Source organism: Bombyx mandarina, chromosome 02, assembly GCF_030267445.1.
Source record: "Bombyx mandarina strain Sakado chromosome 02, ASM3026744v2".
In the NCBI taxonomy this organism is placed as follows: Eukaryota; Metazoa; Arthropoda; class Insecta; order Lepidoptera; family Bombycidae; genus Bombyx; species Bombyx mandarina.
In genome coordinates, this window is record NC_143209.1 from 2,533,236 (window position 1) to 2,551,533 (window position 18,298).

At 41.0% G+C, this 18,298-nt stretch overlaps 3 protein-coding genes across 3 annotated transcripts; 1 reads left to right on the forward strand and 2 right to left on the reverse strand.

The window, feature by feature from the left end:
• Window positions 1–1,634: 1,634 nt before the first annotated feature.
• On the reverse strand, window positions 1,635–3,948 carry LOC114242023 (chorion class CB protein M5H4). Its single transcript, XM_028173042.2, has 2 exons — window positions 3,715–3,948; window positions 1,635–2,409 (listed from the first exon to the last, which is right to left on the reverse strand). The coding sequence occupies exons 1-2, from the start codon at window positions 3,763–3,765 to the stop codon at window positions 1,912–1,914; spliced, it is 549 nt and encodes a 182-aa protein (XP_028028843.2). The 5' UTR covers window positions 3,766–3,948; the 3' UTR covers window positions 1,635–1,911.
• Window positions 3,949–12,427: 8,479 nt separating this feature from the next.
• LOC114241996 (chorion protein gene ErA.5) lies at window positions 12,428–14,064 on the reverse strand. Its single transcript, XM_028173012.2, has 2 exons — window positions 14,014–14,064; window positions 12,428–12,741 (listed from the first exon to the last, which is right to left on the reverse strand). The coding sequence occupies exons 1-2, from the start codon at window positions 14,062–14,064 to the stop codon at window positions 12,433–12,435; spliced, it is 360 nt and encodes a 119-aa protein (XP_028028813.1). The 3' UTR covers window positions 12,428–12,432.
• Window positions 14,065–14,290: 226 nt separating this feature from the next.
• LOC114242017 (chorion class B protein ERB4) lies at window positions 14,291–15,416 on the forward strand. Its single transcript, XM_089734348.1, is given in 2 exon segments — window positions 14,291–14,395; window positions 14,932–15,416. Coding segments are annotated over 2 exon segments (537 nt in total). The 5' UTR covers window positions 14,291–14,343.
• The last annotated feature ends 2,882 nt before the right edge of the window (window positions 15,417–18,298 follow it).

An 18,298-nucleotide genomic window follows, 5' to 3' on the forward strand; every position in this document is an offset into this window, starting at 1 on the left:
TTCTTATAAACACTTTTTCTTTGGCAGTGGCTAGTCATTATCATCAGTAGTCGGGTGTATTGCGATTTTGTCCCCTACCAAATCGCTGATAGCTTAAAGGATATTGCAGCTTCTGGCAAACAGCTAGGTGACCTCATGAGCTCAACCTGAGAGGCACTGACTTTGCTAACACTACCCCTAGCAAAAGCAGTACTTCGCAGAATCTGCCGCCGGATCGGAATTGAGACCCAATGAGAAAATCCGGCGAGAAACTCATGAGGTTCCGTCTATGGGTTAGTTCTCTCGTCGAACTCTTCGTAGTCATTGACAAGTTCGATGAGGACGGTGACCGATGCTTGAGGGGCCTAAAAGCACCGAGAGTAGATCCGGGGATCTGACAGGTCTCGAGTGACGGCGGCTTTGCTTTTGCGTCGCCTGGGTCAGGTATGTATTTAGCGGCGGCCATGATAGGGTTATCGTGTCGCACCGTTTTTTCAAAGTAGCGTTCTGACGCATCTATAAGTTAAGATATGATAAGCCTTTATTAACAATCTCATTTAAGTTACATTTTTAATACACTTATTATCTAGTTTTATTATTCGACACCGGTTTCTTGATCGTCTTGCTGTACAGCATAGATGCATCTATACTAATATATAAGTTTACAGTGGTTTTGTCTGGATGTTCCGTTATAACTATTGAACCGTGCATCCGATTAACTTGAAACTTGTTATCCATATAGAAAATACATGTACTTAATGGATAGGCTAATATTTATATGACTGTTGAACTCCCTAATAATAATGACAATGAATAATAATGCTAATTTTAAATGCCGCTATCGTTTATATATTTACGTATTGGTTTTATGTTTAGGGTATCGTGATGACCGAAGTTTTTCACATACTACGGTGCTGTAATGGCGATTCTACTGAAACGACATTGAATGATCTGGAGATAGTCTACACATGAGCACGTGAGTCGAGTGAGCGAACACTACACACTACACACACACAATCGCATAGGTCATGACGGGACATAATATTATGCAAGTTTTATAGAGTGTTATATTGTTACAAAGGGACAATTTACTTCGCTTTATATTGTGAGCCGACAAGGGTACCTGAATATTTGTGTTTGCAAAGAAAACACGGGTTTCGGGTGATTGCTTTTGCTTTTGTTCCTCGGATGAGCAACAAAATAAGATGGTGGTGAGTTAGTTCCAGAGTCGTAAAATACGAGGATCTTTTGAAATGCACTGCGGATGAACGCAGTACTTCCATATAGTTTGGATGAGGTCTCTGCTATCCTGCTGGGTGGTGAAATTCATATCGTGATATTAATAGACCGGAAGTCACCACCTAACAGCAGACCATGGGCTCATTTACCCGTATATGCAAGTTAAGAAAACCGAATGAACATCCGGACAATTTTGCCCAAAATACGTCATTACGGATCCTCCCGATCCACTGACGACGCTTTTAGGTACGTCAAGCACTGGTCATCGTTCTCGTCGAACACGTCGCTTGCGACGAAGGGCTCGGCGTGTAAATTAACCCACAGACACAGCCCACTGAGTTTCTCGCCAGATCTTCTCATTGGGTCGTGTTTCCGATCCGGTGGTAGATTCTGCGAAGCACTACTCTTGCTAAGGTTAGTGTTAGCAACGTCATCAGGTATGAGCTCCGTGAGCTCACCTACTCGCCCGGTTATGCTGACATAGCCTCTCAAGGCTATCGGCTTAGGTAGGAAAAAAAACGGATAATTTAATACGCAAAACCATCTCGCTCGAGAAGTTATTCGGACATTATCATTTCGGTACCAAAACACGTTAGTCAAAACACAAAAACAAAATACGTATAATATAATAAATACACAAAAATATTCTTTCCAAAATATATTTAAAAGCAAACTTAGAAATAAGTAACAAATTTAGAACAACCCGCCACATCCACATCCCGGACCGATGCCCTTATATCCGAAGCCGACCGGGGGGATCCCTGGACCATAACCTAGTCCCGGACCGACGGGCGACCCTAGAGCTGCCACCGGCGTCTCGGAGACAATACCGATAGCACCATCACCGCAGCCGTAAGACACCAGACCTCTACCATTAGACGGGAAGGTGCCTTCCGTGACCACAGTGCCCAGGAACGGAAGCTGTCCAATCACAGCCAAAGAACCTTCGATGGCGTTCTCTGACGTCACAGTAATGCCGGTAGGAGCAATGGGCGAAGTGCTGGTGACAGTGAAGCCGCCTCCACACGATGCTGCCAGGTTACCGGGAGCGAGACCAATGAATCCCCCAACTCCCAGACCTCCGTACCCCAGGCCGTCGTATCCGATGCCATCGTACGGTCCCCAGGGACCACATGGAGCTCCTAGACCACCGATCAGTGGATCGCGACCCAGGTATTGACTTGCAGCACTCTGGAAGCAAACAAGATGGAGGTAGCCCTGATTCTGTTTTTAAAAGTTTATTGTGTACAACCCCTAATGATATTTTATTATTGTTGCTATAATCAACATTAAATCTATGATCCAGACTAATAACATGAACAAATAAATTATGTTTGTATTGTGATGAACATGTGAAATTATTGAATTGTTTCTAAAAATTATGAATATTTTTTTTTATCTATAAGTAACATTGATATATTAGTTTTAGATAGTTAGATAGTTTAAATTAGAAAAAACTGTTAGAAATTCTGATAGCGACAGGGCCATTTGACGTGTTATTAAATATATATATTTATACACAGGTAACCCTTTTTTTTTCGGGCCGGGGGCCGCACCTCCTACGAGGTCCCCGCGTCTAGAGCGCGCGCGGGGTATGTGAGACTTAAAGATCTGCAGGTGTTGAGAGCAGACCGCAGGCCCAAGGAATTTTAGGGCCCACCCACTAAACGACTCCCATGCACTCTTACACCCGACGTCCGATCTCCGTCCGGGGTCAAAACCCGGTCAGAGTAGGGGGTCCCTGCGGTCAACACTACAACCAGACACGCGGCGCCATCCCGAGGACGCCCGACACAGGTAGCCCTACCTTAACACGGCAATAACGTTCCTACAAAGTCCCATGTTGTGTGAAAACGTGCTAAAACTAGAAGTCAATACAAAAATAACAGTAATATTTCTAAATTACACATCTCAACTATGCAATTTATCTTTCTCTTAATCTCAATTATACACAAAAATAAACAGTAAAATTTAGGTTATTTGAATATATTGTGTGTTCATAGTGCATAATGTAATTTTCTAAGCAATTTTAAACAAAAATCTTGTTTTCGTGTTTTAGAAGTACTTAAGTACCAGTGATGTAAGAACGCTTAGGGGACAATTTTTTTCGTGTTAGGGTGGAACCGTGTTGTAAAATACCGTGTTATATGAGTGTTAGCTGCACTATATATTTATTTTAATACTAGCGGCCCGCCCCGGCTTCGCTTGGGAAGTAGCGTACGCGATGTAAAGAATTTTAGGTAATTTTTTTACACATTGAATCACATTATTGGAGTTTCAGTAGGGATCCCTAATTTTTTGAAAATATGTTATAATAAATATGTCACCTATGTCACCCGGGGATAGCGTAGCTTTCCAACAGTGAAAGATTTTTTTATATCGGTTCAGTAATTTCGGAGCCTATTCAATACAAACAAACAAACAAATCTTTCCTCTTTATAATATTAGTATAGATAAACTGATATCCACTTTGATTTAAAACAAAAATAAACTCACCACCCACAATAATGCGGAGACGCTGACAAAGATGGCGGTCTTGGCGGCCATTTTGTTTGGTCACTACACGAGAAGCAATACTCGTATGAATTTTCCCTCCTAAAGTCCTTCTATTTAAACATTAAATTAATATTGATGGCCCAATAAAATTACTGTAACGCGCTTACGTAATATTCAGTAACATTTATTTAGGTTTTCATTTTATACATTTCTCTGATGCAACAACGATTTGTGTTGCCTCCATAATTTCCAATTAATAATATTTCTGTAATAATATGGATATTTATCACGTTTTGTGTAACAGTCGAACAGTTTTAGTGATAGCACATTTCTCGCTTACACATACATACCTACAAACATTACACTATTATCTATATACATTATCAATAAGCTGTAAGCCATGTGCTTAAACATGAAGAAATTTTACGTTATTAGTGTCGGAGTGATGGAAAATAGCTTTTTCTAGTAATGAGCGAGTCCGAGTACTTTCTTCGGTTTTAATGAACCATAGACATAATTAAAACTAATTTTAAGGTTTAATATTGCGTTTGGTAATTCGACACTTTAGGGTTTCCGTTTTTATTTTTTACTACTTAGGTGGGTGGACGAGCTCACAGCCCACCTGGTGTTAAGTGGATACTAGAGCCCATAGACATCTACAACGTAAATGCGCCACCCATATTGAGATATAAGTTCTAAGGTCTCAGTATAGTTACAACAGCTGCCCCACCCTTCAAACCGAAACACATTACTGCTTTACGGCAGAAATAGGCGGGGTGGTGGCACCCACCCGTGCGGACTCACAAGAGGTCCTATTACCAGTAGTTTCGTGGTCGCAAACAAATGAGAAAATATTAGTCGATATTTATGTTAACTACCCTCTAATTTTATAAAAACCGAAAAGAACAAACTCGCTCCTTTATTCTAGATTCAACGGAAGGCCGCGACTTAACCCATCTAGTTTCTCGCGGGATCTTCTCTGTGGTAGTTGTCAGTGGTAGATTCAGCGAAGCACTGCTATTACTAGGGCTAGTATTAGCGAGTCCTCCTAGCTTTTTTTATATTTTTTTTATTTCTTGGATGGATGGACGAGCTCACAGCCCACCTGATGTTAAGTGGTTACTGGAGCCCATAGACATCTACAACGTAAATGCGCCACCCACCTTGAAATATGAATTCTAAGATCTTAGTATAGTTACAACGGCTGCCCCACCCTTCAAACCGAAAGGCATTACTGCTTCACGGCAGAAATAAGCAGGGTGGTGGTACCTTTTTTTTTTTTTTTTTTCGGGTATAGGGCCGAACCTCCTACGAGATCCCCGCGCAAAAGGGGCGCGCGGAGTATGTGAGACTCAACGATCTGCATGATGTTGTGAGCAGACCGCGGACCCAAGGATTTTAGGGCCCACCCACTAAACGACTCCCCTGCACTCTTACACCCGACGTCCGATCCCCTCCGAGGTCAGAACCCGGATAAGGTAGGGGGGCTACCGCGGTCAACACTACAACCAGACGGCGCGGCTCACCCCAAGGACGCCCAGCCGACGGAGCCTTCGAGGAGGGTGGTGGTACCTACCCGTGCGGACTCACAACAGGTCCTCCATCACCAGTACCACCAGCCTCTTAGGCTACCAGCAATTAAGTACGACATTGCTGACGTCCATAACAAACATGGCCACTCACCCTCAAGCGGATCCTGTACTGATATTCCTACAAAGGCTATCTACCTAGTCAGGTCATAAATTCTGTCACATGTTTAATGTAAAATAATTGAAACAAGTTTATTCATTATGTCATCATTCATATACCAAAATGAACTTAACAAAACATAGATTCTTATGACACTAAAGTTTATTCAAAATGACCTCCGTGATTTTGAATACAGGCCTTCAATCTGCGCGGCCAGTCGTCTATCGCAGCACGAACGAGGTCCGTGTCAATATCGGCGGCTGCCTTAATCAAGGATGTCTTGAGTGACTCCAAATTGGGATGAGGCTTTGAGCACGCCTTTTCCTCCAAGTGTTGCCATATCTTGTAATCTAACGGATTCAAATCTGGACTGGAGGAGGGCCAGTCTTCGTGCCGGATGAAGTCGATTTCACACACCGCCAGCCAGTCTTGTGCGCTCTTCGCTCTATGAGCTGGCGCCGAATCTTGTTGGAACACCCAGTGCCTGTTATTGAACATGGTATGAGAAACAGGTTCCACAAGGTTCGTCAGGACTGTATTTTGATACACAACTGCATTCGTTTTTACACCTTTCCCACAAAAATGTACCTCTGTTAAGCCCCAATAAGAAACTCCCAACCATACCATGAGCGAGGATGGAAAATGACCTCGTTGGACACGCGGAATACGGTTGCTCGCTTCTTCACTACTGTGTGCGTACACCTTATCATTTTGTTTGTTGTAGCTCTCTTCTACGGTAAAAATTTTTTCATCCGAAAAAAGAATTTCCCGATATATTTTTCCCGCGTACCGCTTCAACATAGCGCGGCATCTCTCCAGTCTCAGGTCCATTAGACGAACATTCAAACGATGTCCTGTTTTTCTTCGATATGCCCGAAGCCCTAAGTCTTCATTTAACACCCTTTTCACCGTGGTTCTGCTTAACCGCATCTGAAGGGCCAACAGTTTCTGCTTACGTTTGGGATTTCTTTGAATTCGTGCCTTCACAGCTTTTATCACTGCTGGAGTCCTAACAGACCGAGTGCGACCACTTCTTGACCTGTCATCTACACTAAATTCTTCATTGTATCGTTTGATAGTACGACAAACGAATCTTTTGGTTATATTAAAATTTTTCAGTATGTTAAAAATTTGAATTGGCGCGTAACCGCAACGATGCAACGCAATAACTGCAACACGGTCTTCTTTAAGCGTCCACTCCATATTCAAAAATGAGTAAAATTCTAAAGGTCTACATTTTTTATTTTCATGAGCAATTCGAAATTCGAATTCAATAAACTTTTTTGTGGCCAGCATTCTAAAAGAAAAGTTTTTACTGTGTGACAATACTTATGACCTGACTAGTTATATACTAATACGTGAAGCAAAAACTTTGTATCCCTTTTTACGAAAATTGCGCGGACGGAGGAGTATGAAATTTTCCACACTTATAGAGAATATAGAGAAAAAGTGCACAATGCTAATATTTTTTAAAATAATGCATAAAAGATACATTAAATCAATAAAGAAAACATTACACACACTAATACCATGTATTTGACGCACACACGCACGCATACTATTTATTGTCAAACTTTTGTTCTTGACGTTTGTTGTCAAATTGAGAATAGAATATGCTTTGTCTTTGTTAATATTTTGTTATAGTGTAGTCTTGGCGAAATTTCTGATTGTAGAAGTATAAAATACAATCATAATAGTGTACAAACTTACAATTCCAATTAATTATAGTCGAATTTCGACTACTGCGGGACCTCTAGTAAAGATAATTGCTCAATTATAACAAGGAGTGCGCATACTTATTTTTTGAATCGGCAAGCAGGATTGCTTCACTGAAGATATCGGCATAATATTGTAACTTCGCTTTAGTATACTGACTTGTATCAACAGGATATATGATTGAAAGTAATTGTTACTTTTGTTTGCTATTTACGCATACTACTTTAGTTTTCGATAGTAAGTACGTAGTACATATTGTTACGCCCGTAAGAGTAACGCCATCTATCGCCAAATGGTCGAACGAATATCGAAGGATCTAGTAGCATCTAGAACTCTCGAGAAGTACAACGCCATCTATTGTCAGATAAACACACTACTCGACTTTTGTGGAATATTCTCGACGATTCTAGGGATTTCGTCTCGACGTTGCAGAGATGGCAGCTAATAATCGGAACTACTCGAAGCGAAACAGCGAACGGATCACCTGAAGCGAAGCGGAGGAATCGAAACTGAGAATTTTAAGGTGTTTGTGAAGTGCTTTAAGCGTTCTAAGTGTTGAATACAGTTTAATGTTGTACTTTGCTGGAACCCCATTTTTTATCCCGAACCCCAGCGCGTAACAATATTATTATAACTAGTCTGGTCATAAATACCGTTACATAAAAACCTATCCTTTTTTAAACTTTTTATTTATTTTGAATTTGGAACACGTATATTATTTTTAAAACTTCTTTCGATTTTGCGCCATTTCACATATTTTTTCGTGTCCATTAATAAATTACAATATGGAATAGGGTGTTAAAGAAAATAGGATTGCAGTGATCGCCTTGCACAAAGTGGGTATAAAGCCGTCGGTCTTATTCCAGACACTTCAAAAGCTTGGTATCAGTATGTGCGTGGTTCGTACTATCAACAGATACAACCACACTTCGTCTGTCGAAGATCAGAAAAGAACGGGTCGACCGCGTGCCGCTAGAACTACAAAGGCTGTTAATGCTGTTAAAGCCAGAATTGGTCGAAACCCTAATAAGAAGTAAAAAACAATATCGCGAGAAATGAAAATTCCCGCTAGGACTCTGTCGCGTGTTATAAAACAAGACCTGAAGCTCGGTGCTTATCGTTGATATACAAGACATGCCCTAAATCAATATTCACAATTAAAGAGAATGGATCGATCAAAACGCCTTCTGTCGCGATACGCAGGTGAAAGACACAGAAATATCCTCTTTACCGATGTCAAAAAAATCACGATTGAAGTACACACTACAATAAGCAAAATGATAAAGTGTACGCTCACAATTCTAAAGAAGCTACTCATGTGGTCGGAAAGGTACAAAGTGGTCATCATCCTGCGCCAGTGATGGTTTGGTGGGGCGTGTCTTATCAAGGAGTCACAAAACTACATTTTTGCTAAAAAAGAAGTGAAAACATCAGCCAAAGTGTATCAAGATATTGTCTTGGATCATGTTGTGAAACCTCTCAGTAATATACTTTTTAAAAATATACCGTGGACTTTTCAGCAGGACTCTGCACCTGGTCACAAGGCACGAAACACCCAAGCCTACCTTGAAATCAACGTTCCGGACTTTATAAGAGCTGAAGACTGGCCCTCATCTAGCCCAGACCTCAACCCTTTAGACTTCAAATTATGGTCAGTTTTAGAGGACATGGTCTCTTAAATAATATTTGGAGCAAGCAGTGGCGAAATTTCCTTTGGAAACAGTGCAATAATCCATAGATTCGTGGCTAAAACAGAGTAAAGGTATGTATAAAAGTCAAAGGTGGCTATTTCGAATAGAATATTTTTGTTTTTTGCTGAGACTTTAATAAATATTATTATCTATACTATTATACTTAGTCTGGCCATAAATACAATAAAAAAAAAAACTATTGCAAATAACATTTATTACTTTTACAGTGTGTTAGTTTAATACATAAATTTAAAACAATTTAAAGTATAAAAAGCTTATTCGAAGTGGTCTCCATTGACTGCAATACAGTCCTTTAAACCTTGAGGCTAGTTATCAATAGAAGCACGCATTTTTTCCATGGGAAAATTTTTCACTGTCAATCGTACCGATTGTTTTAGGGACTCCAAATTATCATGGCGCTTAGAGCAAGCCGTACTCTCTTAAACTGACCATAAATCATAATCCAGCGGATTAAGATCGGGACTAGACGACAGCCAGTCTTCAGCTCTGATGAAGTCCGAAACGTTCGTTTCCAACCAAGACTGCGTAGACCGAGCTTTATGACCTGGCGCCGAGTCTTGCTGGAAGGACTATTCTTGATTATTGAACTTGGTGTTGTTAAGGGGCTTCACTACCTCCTCAAGAATGGTATCTTGATATACTTGTGCCGATGTTTTGATACCTTTTTCACAAAAGTATGGCTCAATCACTCCTTCATAGCTAATACCCCACCAAACCATAACTGAAGTCGGATAGTGCCCACGTTGCACTCTGTCGACTAATTGGGAAGCTGCCTTAGAGCTTTGAGCATAAATACAGTCATTTTGTTTGTTAAAATGTTGCTCAATTGTAAAAAAATTCTCATCCGTAAACAAAATTTTTCTATGACCTCCCTTTGCGTACCGCTTCAGTAGTTGTTTTGATTTTACCTCCCTATTCTCTTTTAAATTATCACTTAAGAAATGACCAGTACGTCTCTTATAGGCTGCAAGTCCTAAGTCATCTTTTAAAATACGCGACATGGTTCTAGGTGCTAACTTCATCTCCCGAGATAAAATCTTTTGCTTTCGGACAGGATTTCTTCGAATTCTTTCCCTTACTGCTTTAACCACCTTTTTCGTATGAACACTACGTGGACGGCCAGATTTTTTTCTGTCACAAACAGAGGAGGTCCCATTGCGCCTATTAATTGTCCGGTACCCAAACATTTTACTAATGCCAAGGGTACTAATACCATACTTTGTGTAATGCAATCACAGCGATTCGGTTCTCTTTATCACCCCACTCCATTTTAATATCGTAAAATATTGTACAATGTATTGGCGCCAAAATGAGAAAACTCAATGAGCAATCATGTAAAAATGACAAATTCCAAATTCAAATGTAATATTTTGTTTATTTTTAATTATAACAGTATCTATGGCCAGACTAAGTATAAATCTACAGTGGTTTTTACGGATGTTCCGTTATAACTACTGAACCATGCCTCCGATTGACTTGAAACTTGGTATCCATGTAGAAAATACATGTACTTAATGGATAGGCTAATTTATATGAGCGTTGGACTCCCTAATAATAATGACAATAAATAATAATGTTAATTTTAAATGCCCAGCGAAGCAGGCGAGTACTTAAGGCTAGTGTAGGTATAAATTTTAATAATATTACATTATGTACTTAATTAAAAAAAAACTTCATTTGTAACAGAACTTATGGCTGAAATAGGTATTATTCGTTCCAATGCTGTGGGGGAAAACCGAATTTCGATTCTCATTCTGTTTTCACGAAACATGAACTAATTATGTATAATGTCATTTTTGTACTTACGCAATACATTTTGTACGCTCGTTAATATTTTAAATAAATTCTAATTATTTTCAGAAGTATTTTTAGAAGTTTCAGAAGTGAAGTTTTACAGAGAAACAGGCAAACTTAGTATTCTAATATACAATTTAAATACAGTAGCTTTTCGATATTTAGAATGTCAAGGGAAATAAAAAAAACTTCGACTTATTAAGTCTTCGGGATATAAAGTATTTGATGGCTAAAATTTCGACTTAGGAAGGCGCGATTTTTGAGTATTTTTATCGAGGAGTAAATAAAATTATAATAAAAATTTTATTTTATTTTTATGGTACTTTATAGAGCAATTCAATTTGGTTCGCATTGGATATCTGGTGTCATTGGGGGGAAATTTTCACAGTCGGGGTCAAAGAAGAGAGCTTGGCAATATACTTTCCATCGGTCCAAAATGTCTTCTAACTCTGTTACTACACATCCACCCAATATCTCAACAGCCCAAGTTTGACACTTAAATTCCTTGGTGATTACACTAATTTTCCAGTACAAATTTCTTGCTTTGTGTTTTTCAGCATGCGTTTCAACTTTCGAGCAGATCTCTCTCAGAAAGTTATTGTCATCCCTCCTACAGGCTGTTTGAATGTTGGCACCAAGTTTGTTTACTATTTGCACTTCAACTAACTACCTGTGCTTTTTTGTGTCGTCTCTCTTCCCCCAACGCTAAGGTTTCATCACTCATCCGGTGCTTATGTTTTTTGGTTTCAGATTTGGTAGGTTTAGATGCTTCCACTGCTTCTCCAATCATTGCTTTTGTTCTATTCCAAAATTCTTCAGCCGTCAGCAATTGATCATGCCCTTTAATTTGCATTTCTTTCCAACTCTTTTCGAAAGATACAAAAAAATGTTGGGCGACATAATATATATGTCGGAGGAGAAATGCCGAAGGAATGTTTTTAAAAAGTGTGACGTCACCATTGCTGACGTCACGGTCATTAAGTTCTCGACGATGACTCATGTTTGGGCTTCCGAAACAAAACTTCACGAGAACTTTGTGCGTGGCGTATATTTCACGAGAAGCGTAACAACGTTCCAGATAGATCCGTACTGTACGACGGCTCGGACACGAATGACTAATCGCTTTTTTTTTTTTTTTTTCCTACCTAAGCTGATAGCCTTGAGAGGCTATGTCAGCGTAACCCTAACTTTAGTAGGTGAGCTCACGGGGCTCAACCTGACGATGTTGCTAACACGAACCCTAGCAAGAGCCGTGCTTCGCAGAATCTACCACCGGATCGGAAACGCGACCCACTGAGAAGATCCGGCGAGAAACTCAGTGGGCTGTGTCTGAGAGTTAATTTACTCGTCGAGCCCTTCGTCGCAAGCGACGGGTTCGACGAGAACGGTGACCGGTGCTTGAAGTACCTAAAAGCACCGTTAGTGGATCGGGAGGAGAATAATCGCTAGACAGTACGGCCGTATTTATAGGGCTCGGTACACGTCAGCGTGTTTACAAGTTTTAAACACGTGAGCGTGTTTACACGTTTTTAAAGTATTGAAATTACAATAACAGGGACTGTTTAACATCAATTTCTCATCTTAACAAACACAGTAATTAGGTGATGACCAGATGATCCGATTATCACATTAAATAATCATATTTGCGCCGACATATATTATATAGAACAAAAAACAAATTAAAGTATCAATATAGTGACGAATTAGGGATCGCATCGCATTTATGATTTTTCGCCTTTTCTCATTCTCAATTCGAATAAAACACTCTTATAAACTTAACAATTAATTTATTTAACAATATAGATTGCTAATAGTATGGAGAACCGCCGCATCCGCAGGTGGGTCCGCATGCGCCAGAGATGGAGACAGAACCGACAGCGCAGGCAGGACCCGCGAACTCGACCGCGCCGATGACGGGCACCTGTCCCATTACAGCGCTGGAGCCGGCCACGGGGAGCTCGCCAGCCACGGCCACGTTACCGATGCCGGAGCCGCCGTACCCACCACAGCCGCCGTATCCGACAGGACCGTACCCAGGCCCACCGAGAGGTCCGCCATATGGACCTACAGGAGGTCCACCGGGACCCACGCGACCCAAGCACTGACTGTACACATTCTGGAAGAAAAGCAGTTATTGGTTAAGCAATATTGCGACTAATAGTCACACAGATACCGAATAATACCGGATTCAATCAAAACTACTTAATTTTTTAACCCCATTAACCCTTAATAGGGTTTTTGATATTATTATTCTGTAAGCATTCTGAAAATCACGTTAAATTTAAAAACATTCAGGACTACCATAACAGATTTTCTGTTTTCGCCAAAGGTAGAAGCATCATAGCGAACTTTATAATATCTGATTACTGCCGCTGACGTTACCAATGTTAGAGCCAAGTCGCTCTCAACTATGCTTTTCAATCCACGTTTCAATAAGCGCTTGTTTCAGTCAGTGTTTCGGAATTTGGTCATTTGACCTCATCAGAAACTTTACTTTTTAAATCTTTGAAGAAACTCACGGCCCACTTGATGTCATGCGATTATTGGGGTTCAATAATGTGATCTTATCAATAACGGTTGTCTTCTGTAAAACTGTGCCACTGGACTGCGTCATGTATAAATGGACAGAATGGTGGAACTATAGAAATTGTCGCGGACTAAAAGATAAGACGGCCGGTGCATTCGTATGTAGCGATGCATCGGTGTTCGAATCCCGCCGGCGGGTACCAATTTTTCCAATGAAATACGTACCAACGAATTTTCACGATTGACTTCCACGGTGAAGGAACAACATCGTGTAATAAAAATCAAACCCGCAAAATTATAATATGCGTAATTACTGGTGGTAGGACGTTTGGTGAGTCCACACGGGTTGGTACCACCCCGCCTATTTCTGCCGTGAAGCAGTAATGCTTTTCGGTTTAAAGGGCGGGGCAGCCGTAGTACTATTAAAACTGAGACCTTACAAGTGTATGTATGTATGTATGTAATATATTTATTCATAAAAAGTTACACTTACATTCAATACATGCCCTGCAAAACTGCTTACGCAGTTTGACTGCAGGTAACTCGCTTTATACAAACATAGCGTATAAACCATTCAACTAGCTTATACTATAATAACACAATTAATTTACGTAAATGGTTACAACGTATTTAACAAATGTTTTTTTAATAAGCTTTTAAATTTAGCAAGTATAGGCTCACGTCTCGAGGTGGGTTGGCGGCATTTACGTTGTAGATGTCTATGAGCTCCTCTAACCACATAACACCGTGAGTTCGTCCACCCATCTAAGCAATAAAAAAAAACTTAGAACGAGCTTACAATACACCACTAATAATAAAAGCACTGGCAATAAAAGTTATCAACAGCTTTCCATCAACTTACTTGGATGAGACAAATTTGTAGACAAAATAGAACGAAAGTGTAAGTGGACATGTTTTGGTTCCTCTGTGCTGATAGTACTGACATGCTGAACCGAAATTCAAACAACTTATTTATAAGGTGACACCTTGCAACATCTGTTTCGTATGTAAAAAAAAATGTAACTGTTATCTGGCAACACAATTTGTGGAAACTATAGTTTAGCACATCAGATAGTTTTATCGATTTTATGTAATTAAATAGAGCGATAATATAAATTCTCGTTGAAGTGTTTGTTGGGCACACAATTAAAATATCTTTAGGTAATAATACCAGTGCGATCGAAGAAAAATAATGGCGAAAACTGTTCTATTTGTTTTTGCATCTGCCCTTATTTCCTAGGTAAGCACAAGTAAAGCATCTCAAAGCTTTTTTAATTTATTGCTTAGATGGCTGGATGAGCTCACAGCCCACCTGGTATTAAGTAGTTACTAGAGCTCATACACATCTACAACGTAAATGCGCGACCCACCTTGAGATATAAGTTCTAAGGTCTCAAGTATAGTTACTGCTTCACGGCAGAAATAGGCAGGGTGGTGGTACCTACCCGTGCGGACTCACAAGAGGTCCTACCACCAGTAAAAGCTTAGCTTATCTATGAATTAAATGGACTATCAAATCAGATATTTTATAGGGTCAATTGAAAACGTCTGGTAAATATAGTAAAAATCTCATGTCAGCTCATAATACACTTAACTATGGGATCCAAAATACAGATGCAAGCGGGCTTCCTGCTGACAAATAAGTGTGAACATTAGTTGTATTTTATAAAAGCCTAAATTGCATCTCAAGCTTATATCTTTTGGCCGTAAATATTACTATGCGTAGAATCTGAAACCTAACTTTCTAATCCTTATTTTATTCTAACAAATTTTTGGGGTGTCCTGAGCCAATTTACTGGACGCATCTTTTCTCCTCGTCCTGGTTTCGACAGCCTGGCTTACGAAGGCCTCGGCTACGGAGGTTGGAACGGTCGCGGCATTTGTGGGGGCGTCCGCGACGATATCGCCGCAGCAGGCGCTCTTGCCGCATCCCAGGGTGGTGGACTTGCCTTTGTCACCTCCTCTGCCGCACCTACTGGTCTCGGCGTGACCTCAGAGAGCTCATACGAGGGTACGGTTTCGATTTGCGGCAACGCGCCGTTCCTCGGAACTGCTGATATTGCCGGCGAGCTTTCCACAATCGGAGGTGGTGTAGTCAGCTACGAATGCGGCGACGGAGCTGTTGGTATAACCACGGAGGGTGGTGTGGGTGTCGCGCCTACCATTGCGGTCGCGTCTGCTAACATTCCTCCTGCGGTTGGAGCTCCTGTGGGATACCGAGGCTTTAACCGCGGATGCGGATGCGGCTCTAACTACGCCTATTGAACTACCACCTAATTAATAATTTAATAAATTTACTTCTAAGCTATTTCTTGTATTCATTGCTCCAATCCCATTGCTATTTAATTTACTATTGTGTCCTCCTTCAAACGAGGCTTGTGAATGAATAGTAGACAGCGACTTGGCTCTGCCCTGGCATTGCTGACGTCCCTGAGCAACGGTAACAACTCACCATCAGGTGGGCCGTATGCTCGTCTGCCTATAAGAGCAATAAAAAAAACTAAACATCCTTACCTCTCGTTGCGTTGGGGCAGTAAAAGAGTATGTAGCAAGCACTCTTGCTGTGCATTTCACGTATCTCTGTGAGTGAAATTTCAAACCAGTAAATCATGACAAAGAAGATGATTGATATAATATAGAATTTCGAGCCGAGCATAGCTTTATTCTATATTGTTGAATAGTGAATAGTTTATCCAATAACGCAATGTCTGGTTGCAATTACCGACCTGACAGAATGACTTGGTTCTGCTAAAGGCAGTGTGAGAAGCAACGCAACTAAACTTAGCCGGTCTTATTATTGTACTTAGTATTGTACTGTGACATAGCTATTTGCTGTGGCCACTTGTCTGGTGGCGAGCGTGGCACACCAATATTGGTACCTTACAGTTCCGCTGATGGTAACATCTGATTACGAAGCTCATATTTTGTAAGCCTTCAATCCAAACCAAAAAGAATTGTTAAAGCAATATCGTCGCCGTTCACTTTATCTATTAGCGTCAGCATCCTGTCGTCTTCTTTTCTGTGATTGCATCTTACACGGAACGAGCATGGTCTTTTTGGTTGGTAGTAGACATAGCGTATCTCACGACATCTCACTCTACTACTCCATCATTCTACTCTACCTTTTTTGTTTCGGTTCGGTTTGCTTAAGTATCAGGACCCTGAACTTTCCGCAACTAAGAGCCGCACGAGATATCTGGCACTCAGTGGCCAAAGATGATGCAGACCCAGTAAACGACCTACGCCTCTCCCACACCACAAGTCTTTGCATGGACACGTTTTAAGGTAAAAGGTGTTAAAAATGTCAAGAGGAAACTTTTCTGTGGGTCTGATCGATATTGCTTGGTAATGAATTCAGATGGTTCATGAACACAATGTACCCAACGGAGCAAACGAGTACCTAATGACCAGTTTGAGATCTGGGTATGCAGTCAATAGGCCATCATCCAGGTAGGCTTGCGATAGCTTAAGCTACCTAGCGCATCGCTAAGTAGTAACATCGTAAGAACGACCGGTTAACGGTATACCACGTCCCGACCCGGCAAGCTAGTTCTGATCCAGCAGGGCGTCCTGGGAAATCAGCAGCTCCGCCTAGGCGATGTGATAAGCCACCGTAACGAGACAGCTGCCAGCCCCTTTATTTTGCCGAAGGCTTCGTTAGCCGAGCGTTATTGGGGTTAGTCGCGTTAGTCACGCATGGTCGTGTGAAGTCGTTGAAGTCATCGTAGCCTAAAGGATAAGACGTCCGATGCATTCGTATCTAGCGATGCAACGGTGTTCGAATCCCGCAGGCGGGTACTAATTTTTCTAATGAAATACGTACTCAACAAATGTTCACGATTGACTTCCACGGTGACGGAATAACATCGTGTAATAAAAATCAAACCCGCAAAATTATAATTTGCGTATTTACTGGTGGTAGGACCTGTTGTGAGTCCGCGCGGTTAGGTACCACCACCCCGCCTATTTTTGCCGTGAAGCAGTAATGCGTTTCAGTTTGAAGGGTGCGGCAGCCGTTGTAAATATACTGAGATCTTAGAACTCAAGGTAGGTGGCGCATTTAAAAAAAAAACCTATCTTTGGCCCCCAATCTCTACGAGTATTGTGTGTAGCTAGATTTTATAGCGGTGAACATAATATTATAGAAACATTCTGAGCGACAAAGTTCCGGCTACCGGGAATTCCGGAAGTTCCGGCTATTAGGGAAAGCTAATTTACCCCTTACCCTTAATGAAAGCAGAAGACAGCGGGATACCATAAAACGGGAGATAATAAAATCTAAATTTGGCTTTGTGCAGAAACTTAAACGGATGCAGACGAGAAAAACACTCAACTACTTTGCTTTACGGACTATTTTTGAATAAACAGTACTTACTTTTCGCAATTTTTTTACTTTTTTTTTTATTAGATGTGTGGACGAGCTCACAGCCCACCTGGTGTTAAGTGGTTACTGGAGCCCATAGATATCTACAACGAAAATGCTCCACCCACCATGACATACCTAGTCAGGTCATAAATTCTGTCACATGTTTAATGTAAAATAATTGAAACAAGTTTATTCATTATATAACCATTCATATACCAAAATGAACTTAACAAAACATAGATTCTTATGACAATAAAGTTTATTCAAAATGACCTCCGTGATTTTGAATATAGGCCTTCAATCTGCGCGGCCAGTCGTCTATCGCAGCACGAACGAGGTCCATGTCAATATCGGCGGCTGCCTTAATCAAGGATGTCTTGAGTGACTCCAAATTGGGATGAGGCTTTGAGCACGCCTTTTCCTCCAAGTGTTGCCATATCTTGTAATCTAACGGATTCAAATCTGGACTGGAGAAGGGGCCAGTCTTCGTGCCGGATGAAGTCGATTTCACGCGCCGCCAGCCAGTCTTGTGTGCTCTTCGCTCTATGAGCTGGCGCCGAATCTTGTTGGAATACCCAGTGCCTGTTATTGAACATGGTATGAGAAACAGGTTCCACAAGGTTCGTCAGGACTGTATTTTGATACACAACTGCATTCGTTTTTACACCTTTCTCACAAAAATGTACCTCTGTTAAGCCCCAATAAGAAACTCCCAACCATACCATGAGCGAGGATGGAAAATGATCTCGTTGGACACGCGGAATACGGTTGCTCGCTTCTT

Excerpts from the sequence above, each read along its gene's own strand:
- LOC114242023 (XM_028173042.2), bottom strand. The coding sequence starts at position 3,765 with ATGGCCGCCAAGACCGCCATCTTTGTCAGCGTCTCCGCATTATTGTGG. Across the intron at positions 2,410-3,714 it reads TCTCCGCATTATTGTGGGTG|AGTGCTGCAAGTCAATACCT; the intron begins GTGAGTTTATTT and ends GTTTGCTTCCAG.
- LOC114241996 (XM_028173012.2), bottom strand. The coding sequence starts at position 14,064 with ATGTCCACTTACACTTTCGTTCTATTTTGTCTACAAATTTGTCTCATC. Across the intron at positions 12,742-14,013 it reads TACAAATTTGTCTCATCCAA|AATGTGTACAGTCAGTGCTT; the intron begins GTAAGTTGATGG and ends CTTTTCTTCCAG.